The sequence below is a fragment of the Artibeus jamaicensis genome, unplaced genomic scaffold (assembly GCF_021234435.1).
Source record: "Artibeus jamaicensis isolate MK-2021 breed Jamaican fruit bat unplaced genomic scaffold, CSHL_Jam_final scaffold_847, whole genome shotgun sequence".
Lineage (NCBI taxonomy): Eukaryota > Metazoa > Chordata > Mammalia > Chiroptera > Phyllostomidae > Artibeus > Artibeus jamaicensis.
In genome coordinates this window covers 24977424-24993069 of record NW_026522057.1, presented here as the reverse complement: position 1 = coordinate 24993069, position 15646 = coordinate 24977424, and the positions used below count along the sequence as shown (strand labels likewise).

Sequence of the window (15646 nt, the reverse complement as noted above, 5' to 3'; positions counted from 1 at the left end):
CCCTAACCCCTAGAATGCAGTCTTTCAAAGCATGGCCGTTGGCCTGCTCAGTCTGAAACCTGGGGACAGGCCCAGGAATCTGCACTGTTCACACACCTCAGATGACACTCTCCCAGTCACGTTCCTTCATCCCCGTGCCACAGAGGTGCTGGGGGCCTCGGGGAGCACAGGCCTGAGGCAGGAGGCAGCAGCAGGCCCAGTTTGGGGCCTTTTCACCCACTATGCCCACAGCTCAGGCACGGGCACCTGACAGGGGCCTGGCGGACATGGCGGCAGCGGGTCATGCAGGTGGCTCGGCAACTCCAGCAACGAGATAATGGCTGGGTCCTTTCTCAGGTACCAGTGGGGTAACCCTCAGCCTCAGAAGGCCCTTCTAGAACCACTGCCACACCTGGACATTGCTGAGCTCAGGCGCTCTCCTCTCGCCACCCCAGGACCCCTTCTTTTACCGGGGAGGGGGGGTCAGTTTGGCTGGGGAAAGCTGCTTGGATTCTGGAGCCCTTAATGTGGCTGGTGGCCATGTGGCCAGCCATGTCCTGACCATCACTCAGACTGGGAACAAGCTTGGCCTGTGGCACAGCTGCCGCACACGTGGCCTAGCCAGCCATGCAGGGTACGGTCCCTGAGTGTCCCTTCCCTGACTGCTCTGAGCATGGCCTGCCAGATCACCAGTTGGGTCTAGTCTGAGCCTATGCATTTGACCCGGGGCAGGGTTGGCTGCCTACCCGCCTGGGGCTGAAGGATGGACCTTATTCCCTCAAGGGACGGAAGGAGCTGGCACAGGTGGGAGCCTAGCACACACCACGCAGGCCTGGGAGGGAGCTGAGCAACCCTTCCTCTCCCCTCCCTGATTCTAGGCCTTTGAGAAGTGGCACCAGAACCTGGCAATCAGTGGTCTATGGAGAGGAGCCGACAGCAAGCAGCCTGCAACCCCCGAGTGAGGTGAGCATCTGGAGCCCAGGAATGGGCTGGCAGCCGCCCAAGTCCCTGCGTGTGGGGGACATAAGGTAGAGGACGGGACCAGCTGCAGTTGTGACTTATTTCCCCGGAAAGAACATCAGAACTGAGCCTATTGCTTCTGGCCTTTTGGCTAAGATCAAGCGAGCACAGCCTCCCTGAGCCCCACTGTCCCAGGAGTGCGGGCCCTCAGGCCACAGGGCACGTGCCCCCCAGCCTGGTGATGGAGAGAGGAGTGCTGAAGTTCTGATGACACCACGACTTCCTGGGGAGCAGTGCCAGGCAGACAGTCTCCAGGGTGGGGTGCGCAGAGGGCAGAGACAAGCCCTGCTCAAGCAAACCTCACCTCTGCCCCCGGTGGTGATGGGCAGGGGGAAAGGGGAGGCTGGGGGCCGCGTCACACACAAAGGTTCAGACGCCTTAAGAGGTACTCTATCTCTTGAGCCACCAGAATGCAGTGACAACCGTTTCGAAAAGCAGCATTGCAGAGAGGAGAAAGCCCAGCCGGGCTCTCAGGTAGAAGGTGGCAAGAAATGCTTGTGTCATTAGGTTTCAGCCCCAGACCCGGCCAGGGGCCTGATGCCACGCGGTGTCTGCCTCTTCAGTCACAAGTAGGAAGTGCCCGGCTGCAAATGTCTTGGAGGTGGGAAAGGGCGACATCTTCATTTTGCCACAGCTCTTTGGCAATGCCACAAGTGCCTGCTACCCGTGTTCGCTTTGCCCACCTTCCCTGGGCCCCAAGTGTAAGGTCACTGGCAGTCTCAGGCAGGCTCCTAGCAGAGGGCTCAGTCAGCAATAACCAGTCTCCTCCCTTCTCAGGGAGATGGTGTCCCATCCACTGTGGCCATCTGCAGGGTGGGGGTGCTCCCCACGAAAGAGCAAACTCTCCCGGCTGAGCAGGGAGCACCACATTCCCACGTGGGGCTGACTCAGGTCCAGCCAGAGCCCACAAGCCCCACACCAGTCTAGCTTCCACTCTGTGTGGGGGAGTGGAGCCCGGCCTTGGTGAGGGACAAAAATAGGGGTCCCCAGAAGAACCAGTCCTAGGGAGGAGAAAGGTGGACCCTCTCTAAGGATGCTAGGGTGTAAGCTGAGGATGTCAGGGTGCGGGGTCATGGAGCTAGTAACCCTCTCATTCCGACGTGGGTCTGTTGAGAAGTTCAAGTGTGTCTTCTAGCACCTGCCACAGGCAGTTCTCCAGCGGAAACTCATTGTCCACCAGGTTGACGAGGAAGTAGTTGTCGTGGATGTGCTGGATGATCAGACGGGATGGGGACTTCTCGTCGTACAGCTTGCCCCACTGCTCGACCCACAGGGCAAAGGCTTCGTCCTGCACGTGCACAGGAGTGCCAGCGCAGACACGGTCACACACACAGGCACACGGGTGCAGACACACGGGCAAGGTTAACAGGACTGCCCTTGGGTCAGGGCTCCATGCCCTGAGCCACAGAGCCTCTGCTGCAGCCCAACAGCACACTCCCAAGAATAGAATAAGGCCCACGGCTAGTGCCACCTCCCACCACCCTGCCCAGGAATAAACTGTGACGCAGCCCGAAGGGCCCAGTTTGCCAGCTGTGGGGATGTGGCTTCCAGCTACACCCTGGGGACCCAGCCGTACTGCCTGTCCAAGGCTTTCCACATGGGCAGGGCAGGCTGGCTCCCAGCCCCCTCACCTTCCAGAACATGAAGCTGACAGGATCCACCACGGTGGGCTGGATAATCTCCCGTCCAGGGAAGATGCCCCAAGTGACAGCGTTGGGCTGCAGCTCAGGGGCATTGGTGATGTTTTCACCCTGGGGGTGGGGGGAGAGGGGAGGTCAGCGCAGATGTGACAGAAACAACTGGAGCCTCTTACTGCCCAGAGAGCCCCCCATTCCACACCCCGCACATCCCCACCCTCCTACTCTGTAAGCTGAAGCCTCAAGGCCATCTTGGACATTTCCTCCTTCCTCTCTACGCCTCCATCAACTCCACACCTGGGAGTTTTGCTTGCCTCCTCTCCAGTCTGTTCCATTGTGTCCAGCCCAGCCATGCCTCCTTCTGCTACTCAAGACTACGGCACGGGCCTCTGGCCCCCGAGTTCCTGACCTGTTAGTCATCAGCTGTGCACTGTGACCCGCCCAAAATCAGGCTCAGAGCCAAGTCACTCCACTGCCGGGAAAGGCTCCCTCCCACCCTCGGGGAAAACCCAAACTCCAAGCAGGACCACGGAAATCCCAGCTCCCTTCAGTCTCACTCTGATGCCAGTCAGTGGTGCGCCCCCAGGTCTGCAGACGATGCCTTTGCCAGGAATGCCCTTCTCCTCGTCCTAAATGTTGAGGCCACACAGGACTCTCCAGGGAGCTTTCTGTGACTTCCCAGGGTCCCGAGCAACCCATACTGAACTGTATTGTCCTAATTATCCACCAACAGGCCTCCCTCACTAGATGGGGAGCTCTGAGTTGGGGCCTGGACAACTCATGTCCATCGGTCCTCATGTCCGTCGGTGCAAGACTCGGCCAGGGCCAGGACGCAATGCCTGCTGAGGCAGGGTGGACCCATGGAGGCCCCTGGGCTGGCGCAGCGCCCCATGGGCGCCAGCTGCCCCTCCCTCCGAGCTGGCCCACCTTCACGTCCACGATGTGGTAGTTAACTCGGAGCTCGTACTTCTTCAGCACCTGCAGCAGCGCCTCCACCGTCTTCCGGGAAGTGAAGAACTCCAGGTAGGCCTGTGGGGGAGGCAGGTACCCGTCACACCACTCCAGGTCCCTGCAGGCTGCTTCCTCCGTGCTCAGTGACACCAGTCAGATGCCTGCCCCTCACCGTCCCCAGGGAGGGACCCACGTGCACAGGTGTGGCAGGACACAAGGCTTGGGATGTGTGCTGGCCACATGGATTGAACACAACTGTGGAGTTGGCAGACACATAAGCCAACGGGAGGGGCGCAGGTGTGTGGAATTTCTCAGCTGGGCAGGTCGGAGAGACCTCTGCCAGCCCTCTTCCAGTTAGAGAAGGCCGTGGAGAAGCTGCTTCAGAGGCTGTAGAGGGGGCCCGGTTTGGCCAGCAAAGGCTTGTGAGCGTGGCCTGCCACATTCCAACCACCCCACCCCCTGGGCGGTGACAGTGGCTTTGAGGGCTTCATTAGCTGCCTAGCGGAGCTGAGCTTAGAGCATTTCAGTTCATTTGCTCTGAGGCCCACAATATGCAGGGTGGGCCCTGTTGTCCCTCTGTTGCAGACGGGAAGGCTCAGGGGAGCTCAGCAGCTGCGCTGCACCGGTGACAAAGAGCAGAGCCCGTCCAACTCCCGCAGCCCCAGGACAGAGGTGTCAGCTGAGCGGAGCAGCAACAGCTCCCCTGAGAGAACGCTTCCCACGTTCTCCCCACGTGCTAAGCTCTCCGAACTCTCCCAGAATGCAACGCAACACCTCCCCTCTGACAAGGCTGAGGCACAGAGCGGCCATGGGGCCCGCCTGCGGGGATGTCCCTGTCCGTGCTGGTTCGCGGCCATGCAGCACAAAGGGCCCCTGGGTGCCAGTCAAGGCAGGGTCGCCCTGTGCGTTGCTGCTCACCTTCTGGAAGACGTAGCCCCCGCTGGGGCCCCAGCCCACGACAGGGTCGGAGGAAGGCTTCCCGTTGACTCGGGGCTGGGAGTTGATGGTGAGGATGCCCCGCTGGTTCACTCGCAGCAGCTCCTTCTTCATCAGGCTGGTCTCAGCCGCCAAGGGCTCGTCGTTCCAGGGCAGGCAGGTGACCTGCAGAGGGGGGGCCGGGCTGGGCGACAGTCAGACCTGGCACCCTGGGTCCCTCCCTCTCACGGGCCACCAGAGATCACGCCTGTCTCTGCCCCCGTCAGCCCCTGCAGACCCTCAGGTGGGGATTCCCTTTGCTGAGGTGCCACGGCCAGGCCAGAGAGGGAAGGCCCACAGGGAGGGAGGGCCGGGGGTGTGACCGGGGGTGCCCCCCAGCACCACTCACTGGATGGCCGTGGTGGTTCGGCTCCCCCGAGAGGTAGTGCACGAAGACGTCAAAGACACTCTCCTCGCCGGTCAGCTGCTCCCCCCACATCTTCAGCAGCTCCTCCCGTGGGGCCTTGCTCTTCAGGTAGAAGAGGTAGTAGTCCTTTAGCTCCCCGAAGGCGGGAGAGGAGGAGTTGCCCCTGGCAGGGGATGCACCCACAGGTCAAGGCACACTCCTGACCTTGGACTCCTCACAGACAGTTGTCCCACACACTGCCGAGGGGACCACTCCTGGGACTCCTGTCCCTCAGGGATCAGATAAGCATGCAAGCTCCTCCTGCCTCCCAAGAAATCGGACCCATGTGCAAAGGACTGTGTGCCGGCCTCACCAGCGGCCATTGGGGAACTCATCCCAGTCCCGGGTGCGGTAGATGTAACTCTTCGGTCTGGAGGCCCAGAAGATGGGACGCACATCTTCCTCCCGGCGCTTGGGGTGGGCACTGAGAGCCCAGGGCAGGGGACGCCTGGGTGAGGATGGGCACAGAGAGGGTAAGGGACTGGCTGGAGGGAGCAGGGAGGAGGAACCCTCTGAGCCTGGGTTCTTCCATCTGACTCAGTAACACTGGGGTGCACATGAACTTCGTGCTGAGACTGGAACCCTGAGTGTGCCGACAGCCCCGGCAGACAGCCCCCTGCACCCCCGGGCGGCCGGCACTGCCAGGGCACATGCTTTCTGTGAATTCTCTCTGACCTCCTGCCCACTGCCTTTCCTCTGTGGCTCCTGGGCCTGAATTTGGGGCCGCTGGCCTCACCTGGGTTCCTCGGTCCACATGCCCAGGCGCTTCAGCACCTCGGTGGTAGCCTTCCAGCGGTTGAGGGTGTAGAAGTGCAGGCCCGGCACCAAACCACTTGCCAGCAGCTTCTGGCACAGGCTCACGGCCTGTTCGATGCCATAGTTGCAGATGGCATCATCATTGTCCTTGATGGGCTCGATCACGTCCTTGATGTTCTGCGGTACCTCCAGCTTGGACAGCCTCATGAGGTGCCGCAGGGAGTGGTAGCTCTGTCCGAGACACCGGGGGCCTGTGGGGCTGTGTCCCACCCTGTCTCTCACCCTACTGATCCCCCTTCTGCACCCACCAGGACTCCTGGCCAACAGCAGTGTGACATGGAGTGACCCAGGAAAGCCAGACCATACTGTACGAGGACACTTGCCTGGTCCTGCTTTTTCTACTCTGCAGAGGACAGCAGTGGCTCAGAGCGTTCCAGCCATTGGCCTGAGCCAGCCCTCGGGCCCCAGTGGTTCCCAAGCCTCCGGGGTCATCAGAATCAGCTGCAAAACTTAAGAAGTAACATACAAATTCCCAGGCCCCACCTCAGATCTACTAAGTCAGAACTTCTGGGCGTGGGATCTGGAAGTCCATCTTCTGAAAAAGCTTGTCAAATGATTCTGACGACAGCAGAGTCTGGGAGACACTGATTTAATCAAGGTTTAGAGTGAGAGTTGTAACAACCCCTTGTACTGACACTTAGGCCAAAGTACAAGAAGCCCCTCCAACAGGTGCTGTTGCTGTTTTGGGGTGGGGTGGGGATAAGAGGTAACCGAAATGGGGTGGTGAGACATTTTGCAAGGAGCACCTGACAGGAAATCCAGTGAGTGTCAAAAGAACTTGACCACGAACAGAGCACCTCACCTGGGCCCTGGTCTGTTTAAGGACGGGGTGGGGGGTGGAAGGAGTCCATCAGCCCTCCAGGGCCCCTCACCTGAATAGGGAAGATCCCAGGGAGGATGGGGCAGGTGATGCCCATCTCGGAACAAGCCTTGACAAAGAGGAAGAACGTGTCAGCCTCAAAGAAGAGCTGGGTGATGATGAAGTCGGCTCCCGCGGACACCTTCTCCTTCAGGTGCTCCAGGTCGGCCTCGAAGCTCTCGGCATCAGGGTGGCCTTTGGGGTAACCTGTCAAAGGGGTGACAGTAGGGAGAGGCTGGCTGCACCTGCTGCAGGTGAGTAACGAAGAAATCGGAGCGCTGGAAACAGAGTGCCCCACCTCCATGGTTCCGGACTCACGCTTCCCAACACCGCAGCACGGACAGGTGGGCGCGGCGAGTGGCTGGGCTCACAACTGACGTGCCCCCTCAGCCTGGAGATGACCTTTGGTGACAGGTGGCGTACAGCCACCCTCCCAAGAGTGGGGGCGGACTGCTCCAAACTCCCTGCACTGTCCTACCTGTGTTCCCTGCCACCAGCCAGGCAAACCAGGCCTGTCCTTCGTGGCTACGGAACAGAGGAAAGACTACTACGCTCGGCACAGTCGGGCAGCGCTCGCACTGTGCGGGGCTCCAGGCGTTGGGTCACAGCTTCACTTTTCACTTAACATGAAGACTGCTCAGAGCTCCAAGACAGTGAGAAGTTAGACACTGTGTTACATGAGGAGGGACTGAAGAAAGTGATGCTTTACTTAAAGAAAAGAATCCAGAGAATATGGTTACTATTTCTAAATGACCAAAGGCCCCTCATGGGGATAAAGGGCTCGCCTTAGTCAAGTTCCTTATTAGCCCTGTTGCCTGAGGCTTCTGATGGCAGAACCAGGACCAGTTTCAGGGGCTGCCTGATTCCGGACCAAGCCACCCCACAAAGTAATGCGCTCCCGGGGCGTGAGAACACTGGGGCAGCCGAGATGGACTCTGGGATTGCCTGGGAGGCGGGAGCAGACGTGCCGTGGACTCCTCACTAGCTCCAGGAACTCTAGGACCCCTTCCTGAACTCACTGTCGGCCCAGTCTGCACGAGACCACAAGCTGCAGGCAGGATGCTGGCCTCCTCAGCCTGCACCCAGGGCAGGACCCCAAGCCAGACGGCGGGGAGGCCTGGGACCCTGGCTGGTGGGTAACCAAGCTGCTTTTCTGTGACAAAGCAGTTGCGTTCTTAAGAAACCCTGAGTCATGAAAAGTGGGTATAAAAACTATTGTTTTAAGAGCTAACGTATGGGACAATTAAGCACCAGAATTACACTTTCAATCACAAGGCCATTTTTCCAGTAGGAATTTCAGAAACAAAGGCTTTAATACCTGAAATGTGATGGCCATAAAACCTTGATACCACCAAACAAACGCAGCATTTGCTTGCAGTTGGATTTTGCTCGGTTCCTTAAATTCTTTTCCTGTCATGGTCAGCTCGGTGCTTTCCAATCCACTGATCCTTTCTCACCCACTGAAGCGGGAGTGACGCACAAAAGCACACAGCAACTGTATGCTCACAACTCCGCTGGTTTCCACTCGTGACCGTCTGATGCCCACTGCACACGTGCACACACCCCCAACTAGCTGACGGCCTGTGTGAGCAGTGACCACTCGAGCACTCAGAAACGCCTGCCCTGTCCCTAACTCCGCCCAGACTCGTCCACCCAAACACCCCTATTGACTGAGCGGAGTGGAAATGTACATGGGGCTTGGGACTAAGTCCAAGGTCACCTGTGACAAGCAATTTCCTCGAAGCTGTATGGCTCATTTTTTAAAGTTCAGATCGCTTTGACACTCTACTCCAAAATATGGCTGAGTCTGTTTTAATATAAAAAATATAATTTCTCCTCGATTATTTTTTAAAAAAGTTGTGCCAACATGCTGTGCCAGTGCTCCCAGGGAGGGCTGCCCCGCCATGCGCAGCCCCCATTCGAGAGGCCGGGGACCCAGCCCGGGTAGTGGGCAGAGGAAGGAAGGCCGCCTCGCCCATTTCCAGTAGGCAGACCTTGCCGCAGCTGCAGCCCGTGGTGCTGGAGTTGAGCTCATCTGACTCTGTCTCCTGAGAATCTGGAATGGACATTGAGGGCTGTCAACCTGTCTGGGCTCTGAGCTAGAACTGACCAGGAGCAGATGCATGAGATGTGTGCAGGAGGAGGAAGAGATGGGGGTTCATGCTCCCCAACCAGGGGCTGAACCTGCAACCCAGGCATGCACCCTGATCAGGAATTGAACTGGTGACATTTTGCTTTGCAGAGTGACACCCAACCAAATGAGCCACACCAGTCAGGGCTTGACCTTAGGTTCTGAGAGACTCTACCTTCTTAACAAATATTGCTCTTTCTTTCTAAAGAAAAAGAACAGGCTGGGAAGCAGGCTAAGAGCAGGAAAAGGCTGAGAGTCAAAAACTGGGGCCCTGGCTGGTGTGGCTCAGTGGATTGAGCACGGGCCTGTGAAGCAAAGGGTTGCCGGTTTGATTCCCAGTCAGGGCACAGGCCTAGGTTACAGGCTAGGTCCCCAGTAGGGGACACATGGGAGGCAACCACACATTGATGTTTCTCTCCCAGTCTTTCTCCTTCTCCTCTAAAAAAAAAAAAAAAAACCCCTGGAGAGGTGGGAGTGGCCTGAGCGTGAGTCAGGGCCTTGTTTCCCTCGTTCTGTACTGCCCTCATCTGGCCCAGGCTCAGGCCCACGGGGCACTGGGTTACCGGACCCTGAACTGAGCACAAACAGGTGTGCCTCTCTGGGTGTTTTCCTTCCTTCCCCTCTGTCCCCACCCACTGGGACACTCCAGCCACTCACCTGCCACACAGATGTCAAAGTAGTCACCAAACTCGCTGCGGATGTGCTTCACCAAGTCTGCGGCGTAGGAGAGACCTCCTTCCTCCTCCTCCCACTGCTCACCTGTGGGGTCTGGGGGTGGTGAAGGTCATGGTCACTGGGGCTCACTGACCTCCAGGGAGCTGTTCTGTTCCTCCTCCTACCCCTACACCCGTGAGCTCCTCAATGGCAGAGCCCTTGTGGTATTCAAACGGGCAGCTCCTCTTCCTAGCACAGCACTTGGTAAACCATGAGGGAGGAAGGTGGAGCCCAGCCCACCTCGAGTTTACCGAGCCAGGCACTGGGCTGGCAGCAGTGGGCAGGGGACAGCAGGGGACAGCTAGTGCGCTTAGTTTAGCCTGGAGCATCTGAGCCCCCACCCTCCATGCAAATCTGACTGAGTTCAGGCACCGTCACCCAACCCCACTGCTCACCCTCCCACCGTCCTGGAGCTCCTGCCTCCCAGGAGAATTTTCTACTCATCTCAAGTGAGAAAGGGTCTTGTGGTGACGAACACAAGGCCACAGTGCCCCACCCCTCAGGCTCCCTCTGCCCACACTTGTGGCCACAGGCACAAGCAGCCATCTGCACTTCTGGGACAAAGGCCAAAACTGCCGTCTTCAGGGGGCCGGGAGCGGGGAGCAGCCAGCGGAGGATGCAGCCGTGCCGCCAGGGCAGCACGTTATCGGGCCCCAGCTGCATTCCTGACTGAGCATGGGGGTCAAGAGGTCAAGAGGTGACTCCATCTGGGCCGTGGCTATGGATGCTATCAGCAGGGATGGGACCTTCAGCATGCTCAGCGTGGGACCCGGAGAAAAGCAAAGGGCCATTTCAGGGACAGAAGAGGTCCTCGGGAAAGCAAGACCCAGAGAATAGTGTTGGCTCTACACCTCCTCTCAATGCCAAGATGTTCTTCAGGCCCAGCCGCCTGGCCTTGTGCAGGTGGCCCGTGATGGCCTCTCGGCTCTGGTGGCAACAGGTCATGTGCAGCATGGTCTCCAGGCCACAGTAGTTCACAGCGGCGCTGGCAATGGTCATGGAGGAGGTCTCCTTGTCTGAGCCAGGGTCTTCCGTGGGGCGCCAGGTCACATCTATGAACAGGGGACCTCCTGCCCCCATCTGATCAAACCTGTAGGGAATTTCTCTCTGAAAAGGGGTTCCTGGGGGTACACCACCCATCACCACCTTCCCATGGGGTCCGGAAGTTAGAGAAGCCTCACAGCAGGTGGGATCAGACTACTGTGTGTTCCTATCTTGGCTCTGCTACTTACTAGCTGGGTGACCTTCGGGAAATCGCTTCAACTCTCTGAGCCTCAGTTTCCTCACTTCTACAACATAACAGAGAACAGTCTGACAGATGGCCCCACAGCCCTTAGAACAGTTCTCAGCTCTTACAGCTGAAATGCTATTATTATGATTACTACTGTTGTGGAGACCATTTTGCGTTAAAGTAGACCTGCAGACTTTTCAAAGTGCGTGCGTATTTTTATCTTGGTTGAGTAGAGTTCAAGGGCCAAGGGTTGGCGAACCCTCAGTGCAGCAAGCAGAGCCTCCCTCTAGGAGCAGGAAAAAAGGGGGTCAGCAGAGACAAGTTTCTACCCTGCTCCCTTCTCCCCAGTCCTGTGCTGCAGCTGCCAGTGCTGCCGAACACGGCCACGGTGCAGAACTAGACCCCCGTGGCAGGGCTGTGCACACGCGCTGGTTCGCAAGCCATTTTACGGTGCGTTTAAACATCCTGTGCCTTCGACTCCAAGCCCCGGGAGTGAAACATGAGATGCACAAGTGGTAAAAAAGCATACACTTTAAAAGAACTGCAATTCATAAAGTGCTAATGTACTTCAGTTGGCATTTCTAGATTTCAAGACACATAATCCAAATTCCTAACTTGGTGAAAATGTCCTCCGAGCTGCTGCTTTGTGACTTCCTACACTATACTCATGATCCAGCTTGAATGCTGAGAAATCAATTTCTAACCCATTGAAGAGTGTGTTTAAAAATCTAGATGCTTGCTTGGGAGGGACTTCTGCCGACTGAGACGCTCTGGATTGGGTGACTGAGCCTGCATTTACCCTTTCCTGTCCCCTCTGGCTGCCTTTCCTGCTGGGTCACAGTGGCCCTGTGTGTTGTGGGGCCAAGTGTCCACTCCCCCCGCTTCTAGTCCAGCCCCACTCCTGAACTTTCAAGACACTCACAGTGCGATGAGATTGACAGCTCCCTGAGCCATCCGTGGAGGGAAGAATTCTAGAGAGAACCACTTGTCGCCAGATTCCATCCTCCGCTTCATTTTCTCCCAGAGTCTCTCACGCCGCTCAGGGTCCAGTCCTGGTGGGGAACCTCTCAAACTGTCCTTGGAGCCCTCCAGATGGGCGCTGGGGCCGCCTTTCCCTCTGGGTTCGTTCACCATGGCCAAATCCCTGCTGCACAGGGTGGGGGCAGAGGGTGTCAGGAGCTGGCAGGCAGCCAAACCCCTGAAAGGCAGGGTCAGGTGAGAGGCGCTGCATTTCCACGCAGGATTAAGGCTGCTGAGGGTGAGCGTGCCGATGCCCCTACAGGCTGGCTCCACACACCACAACTCAAAGCTTTTCCTTCCGCTGTAGCCTGGTTCCCTGTACAACAGCCCCCACCCGTACAGAAATATGCTCTGTCAGCCCTCGGATCCTCAGTGACAGCTACCTGATGGAGGGGGGCACTGATAGGCTCGCAATGCCAGCTTCCAAGGCCTGCATTCCTAGGGAGGGGTAGCAGTGCCCGGCTGGGAGGACCTCAGGTTTTGGAAGGTCCATCCCAGCCAGCTTGGACCCAGAATGGGCTAGGAAGGAGGAGGAAACTTCGCCAGCCCTGTGTTTCCCTCAGGGGTGGAGCAGTGACTGAGGAAAAGCTTACAGCTGCAGCTGGGGCCCACGTCAGGGGCGGGGCGAGAGGTGGGGGAAAGGCTTCCAGGCAAGAGGGAGGGCCGAGGCGCTGGCTGCCGCAGGCAAAGGGAAGGAGAGGAACTTCGGCCAGAGACTGCGGGGGCGGGGCGGGGGGGTGTTGGTGGGAGGAGGCCTAGAGACGTTCAGAGTCACTGGGTCTGTCTCCAAAGAAGGCATGGAAGGGCGTGGTCCTGCAGGGAACATCCCCTGTTCCCCAGAACAGTTTGTGTGCAGGATGGACAGAGTGACGGCTTGACAAATCAGCCAGATTTCTCCCAAGTTCTTTGAAAAGACCAGGTCACGAGTTAGAAGTTGACACTGGCTAGGTTCTAAAAGTAGCCAGACCCAATTCAAGAAAGCCACGAATTTATGTCCCACTCGGAACACAGGCTGCCTTCCAGGCACACCACCACTTACACGCACCATCGAGGTCAGTTAAAGTAACGACAGTGACGGCTCAGCCACAACACCCGAAGTCCTGAGCGGTGGCAAGCACAGGCCGGCCAACAGAGGGTGGGCACAGTGCCAGGGGGCAGTTCAGTGGGACAAGTAAGACTAATACCTAAAAACAAAACAAAGCACTACTCATGCCTGGCTATGTGCAAACACACAGTCCTGGAAGCCCGGGGAGTAGTAACACTGGAGATCAGAGGGGCAATCGGGCCAAGTTCATTCCTTTCGAGGAACATCCACTGACAAGCTGGTGTTCTTAACCCCTTTGGGGTCCCAGAGTCTTGAGAAGCGGACGAAATCCAGTGCTCCTCTGCCCCCAAAACACACACAAGTGTTCATAGCACACAGCGACACATCCAAAGTCAAGGAGCCAGGGTCAGACTCAGAACACTTGTGCCAGCGTTTTCTCTCTCTAGGGACCCCCATTTTGATTCTGACATAAAACTCCAGCTTCTCAGTGAGGATGATCATCGGGAGTCAGAAAGGGGTGAGTGTCAAGATCAGCCTCCCTGGCCCTTCTCAGGAATTCAAGAGTGCCTACTGATTGTCTCCTGAAACAAAATTAAGAGTGGGGGGGGGGCGGGGGGAGATGGAACCAGCGACAAATTATCTGCTCTTTCATTTGTTCAACAAAGAGTTACTGCCTTCCCAGTACGGGCCAGGCACACGCCGTCTTTCACCCTGCTTTCTCATGCTGTTACTTATCCATCTTAAGCTGGACTCGCACAGCACTCTGGGTTCGCAGGTTTGTCTCAGCACTCCAAGACCAGGGCGTTATCCTGCCTTTGACAGGTATCCTGCTATTCCAGTGACTGGCACAAGGTAACGTGACAGCCAGCAATGCGCGCCAAGGGGCCAGGCGCTGTCACTCCGATCTCAAAATAACCGTCTGCCATTTACTGAGCGCTTACTTAATCGGTGCCACTGGGCATGTAGGCATATGAAGCCTCCAACTGTGCGCGCCCGACCCAAATGGCACCAGGGGCAGCAGTACCAACAGCCCAAGGCTCTTCTACAGATGCTCAGCGAGCAGGCAGGTTTAAAGGGCTGGAGCCGGAAAAACACCTCCCGCGCCCAGGTGGCTCGAGGGCCTCGAATCGGGTCGCCAGGTCATTAGGCCATGGGAGGGAGCGGGGAGTCGGGTCCTGGGGGATCCTAGGTCACCACCACCTCTGTCTCAAAGCCGCCTCATCCTCGGGTCGGAGCGCCCATCCACGGAGGGCAGCCCGGCCTCCATAGCTCTGTGCGCACAAATAAGTCCCTGCCCCACGTGGTGGTCCCCGGATGCCAGGTCTCTCTACCCGACAACCCCAGGCCACTCACCCTGCTGTCGCGGGTGTCTCAGAGCACTCGCGCCAGTCCCAGATGCTCGGCCGCTGTGAAGTTGCTAGCGGAGTGGGAGGAATGCCGGGAGGAGGGGCGTGGCGCAGGAGTCAGGTTGCGCTGGAGTCTGTTGCTAAGGGAGGCGGGACCAGAGGGCCGAAACTACCCTTATGGCCGACCAAAGGCTCCGCCCCTAACATGGCCGCTCCCAGCGTTCTCGTTTGTGGCAGATCCACCGCCCGTCATGTGACGCGAGCCCTCGTCCCACCCGTCTGCAGCCATTCCACTTCTGGTCCCCACGCTCGGGAGGGCCACGTGACCCTCCGGGGGCCTGTCACGTGAGGCGCAGATCTCGGGTGGGAGGGGGTTGGCCCAAGGGTCCAGAGTGGCAGTAAACGAGGAAGATGGCGGGGTGCAGGGGGTCCTTGTGCTGTTGCTGCAGGTGGTGCTGCTGTTGCGGTGAGCGTGAGACCCGTACCCCGGAGGAGCTGGTAAGGAGCTGGTGGAGCCAGGCTGGGGAGGGGGCGGTTGCTAAGGGACGGTGAGAGGCGTTGCCAGAGGTGGGGCTGGGTCGAGCTGAGCCCGCAGGTGGGGACCGCATCCTGGGCTCTCTGAATCTGCCCCAATTCGCGTGCCTAAGTCTGTAGTCTTTCTCATAACTCATCCCTGGGATGTAAGAGAGAATCCAGGCTACCGCTAATTAATCCCATACATATTTTCTCTTATTTCCATCTGAAAGGAGTTTTGAATGAAAAGTATTTTTGGCATAAGCCCTTTCACTGGACCTTGTGTTTGTCATGCACCTGGCTTAATTTCTCCAGCCCTTTCTCACTCTACTCCTAACCCTTTCTGGGTCATTAACAATCCAGCTTTTCCCTGCAAAGCACCCTGGGAAAACCTGTATTGCTGTGTCCTCAGATTTGACAGGTCCCTTCCACTTTCAGATTCGGCACATTATCAAATGGAATCTGATTCTCCTCCCGCCCCCCCCCCGCCCCCACCCCTTAAGTCCGCAGTGGACATCTCTGACGTGTTCTGAAGACAACACTGGTTATTTAAAGAGTGTATCAGTAAAAATGAAGACCTCAGCTGGACCCCCACCCAAATCACCCCATCCCAAAAGTTTGTTTTGTTTTTGTGAGGTCTTGTTTTGTGGTGTTAATGGCTCCAGATGATTTGAAATTTCAGTAGACACTCCTGCCTGCTTTCACTTTTAACCATTAAAAGGGTCTTCCTTCTGTGAATCTGTTTTTCTAGACCATCCTTGGAGAAACCCAGGAGGAGGAGGATGAGATCCTTCCAAGGAAAGACTATGAGGTGAGATTCTTAGATGCTGTCTTGAGAAACAAAAGCAGTGAATGACCTGGTCCCTTAAGACTGAAGCATGAGGGTTCCAACCAGAGGCACTCTTTGACTTTCTCTCCCAGAGAGTAAATGGGTAAGAGGTAATTTCCCGCTGGGGAAGGGGCTGTTTAACAAGCCCTTTTCTCACCTCAACTGCAAAACAAG

At 57.4% G+C, this 15646-nt stretch overlaps 2 protein-coding genes across 5 annotated transcripts in view; one reads left to right on the top strand and one right to left on the bottom strand.

Moving 5' to 3' along the window:
* Positions 1–1377: 1377 nt before the first annotated feature.
* Positions 1378–14315, bottom strand: MTHFR (methylenetetrahydrofolate reductase). 3 transcript variants are annotated; one of them, XM_053660341.1, is made up of 12 exons: positions 14138–14315; positions 11642–11866; positions 10340–10578; positions 9432–9542; positions 6657–6850; positions 5705–5955; positions 5282–5416; positions 4912–5092; positions 4506–4688; positions 3564–3665; positions 2631–2750; positions 1378–2287 (listed from the first exon to the last, which is right to left on the bottom strand). In XM_053660341.1, the coding sequence occupies exons 2-12, from the start codon at positions 11851–11853 to the stop codon at positions 2090–2092; spliced, it is 1926 nt and encodes a 641-aa protein (XP_053516316.1). In that variant the 5' UTR covers positions 11854–11866; positions 14138–14315; the 3' UTR covers positions 1378–2089. The 3 variants fall into 3 exon arrangements, with proteins under 3 accessions (XP_053516316.1, XP_053516317.1, XP_037021612.2); XM_053660342.1 differs by having other exon boundaries at positions 11642–11863; XM_037165717.2 differs by lacking the exon at positions 14138–14315 and adding an exon at positions 12123–12297.
* Positions 14307–15646, top strand: part of CLCN6 (chloride voltage-gated channel 6) — a 37239-nt gene continuing 35899 nt past the window's right edge. The window contains exons 1-3 of one of the 2 annotated variants that reach the window (XR_008390671.1): positions 14307–14475; positions 14556–14628; positions 15395–15454. Coding sequence is in view for 1 of the 2 variants with exons in the window: in XM_037165680.2 (XP_037021575.2) it covers positions 14336–14475; positions 14556–14628; positions 15395–15454 (273 nt within the window). In the remaining variant the exon portion in view is untranslated. The remainder of the gene's footprint in view (positions 14476–14555; positions 14629–15394; positions 15455–15646) is intronic. The other variant, XM_037165680.2, reaches the window with a different exon arrangement.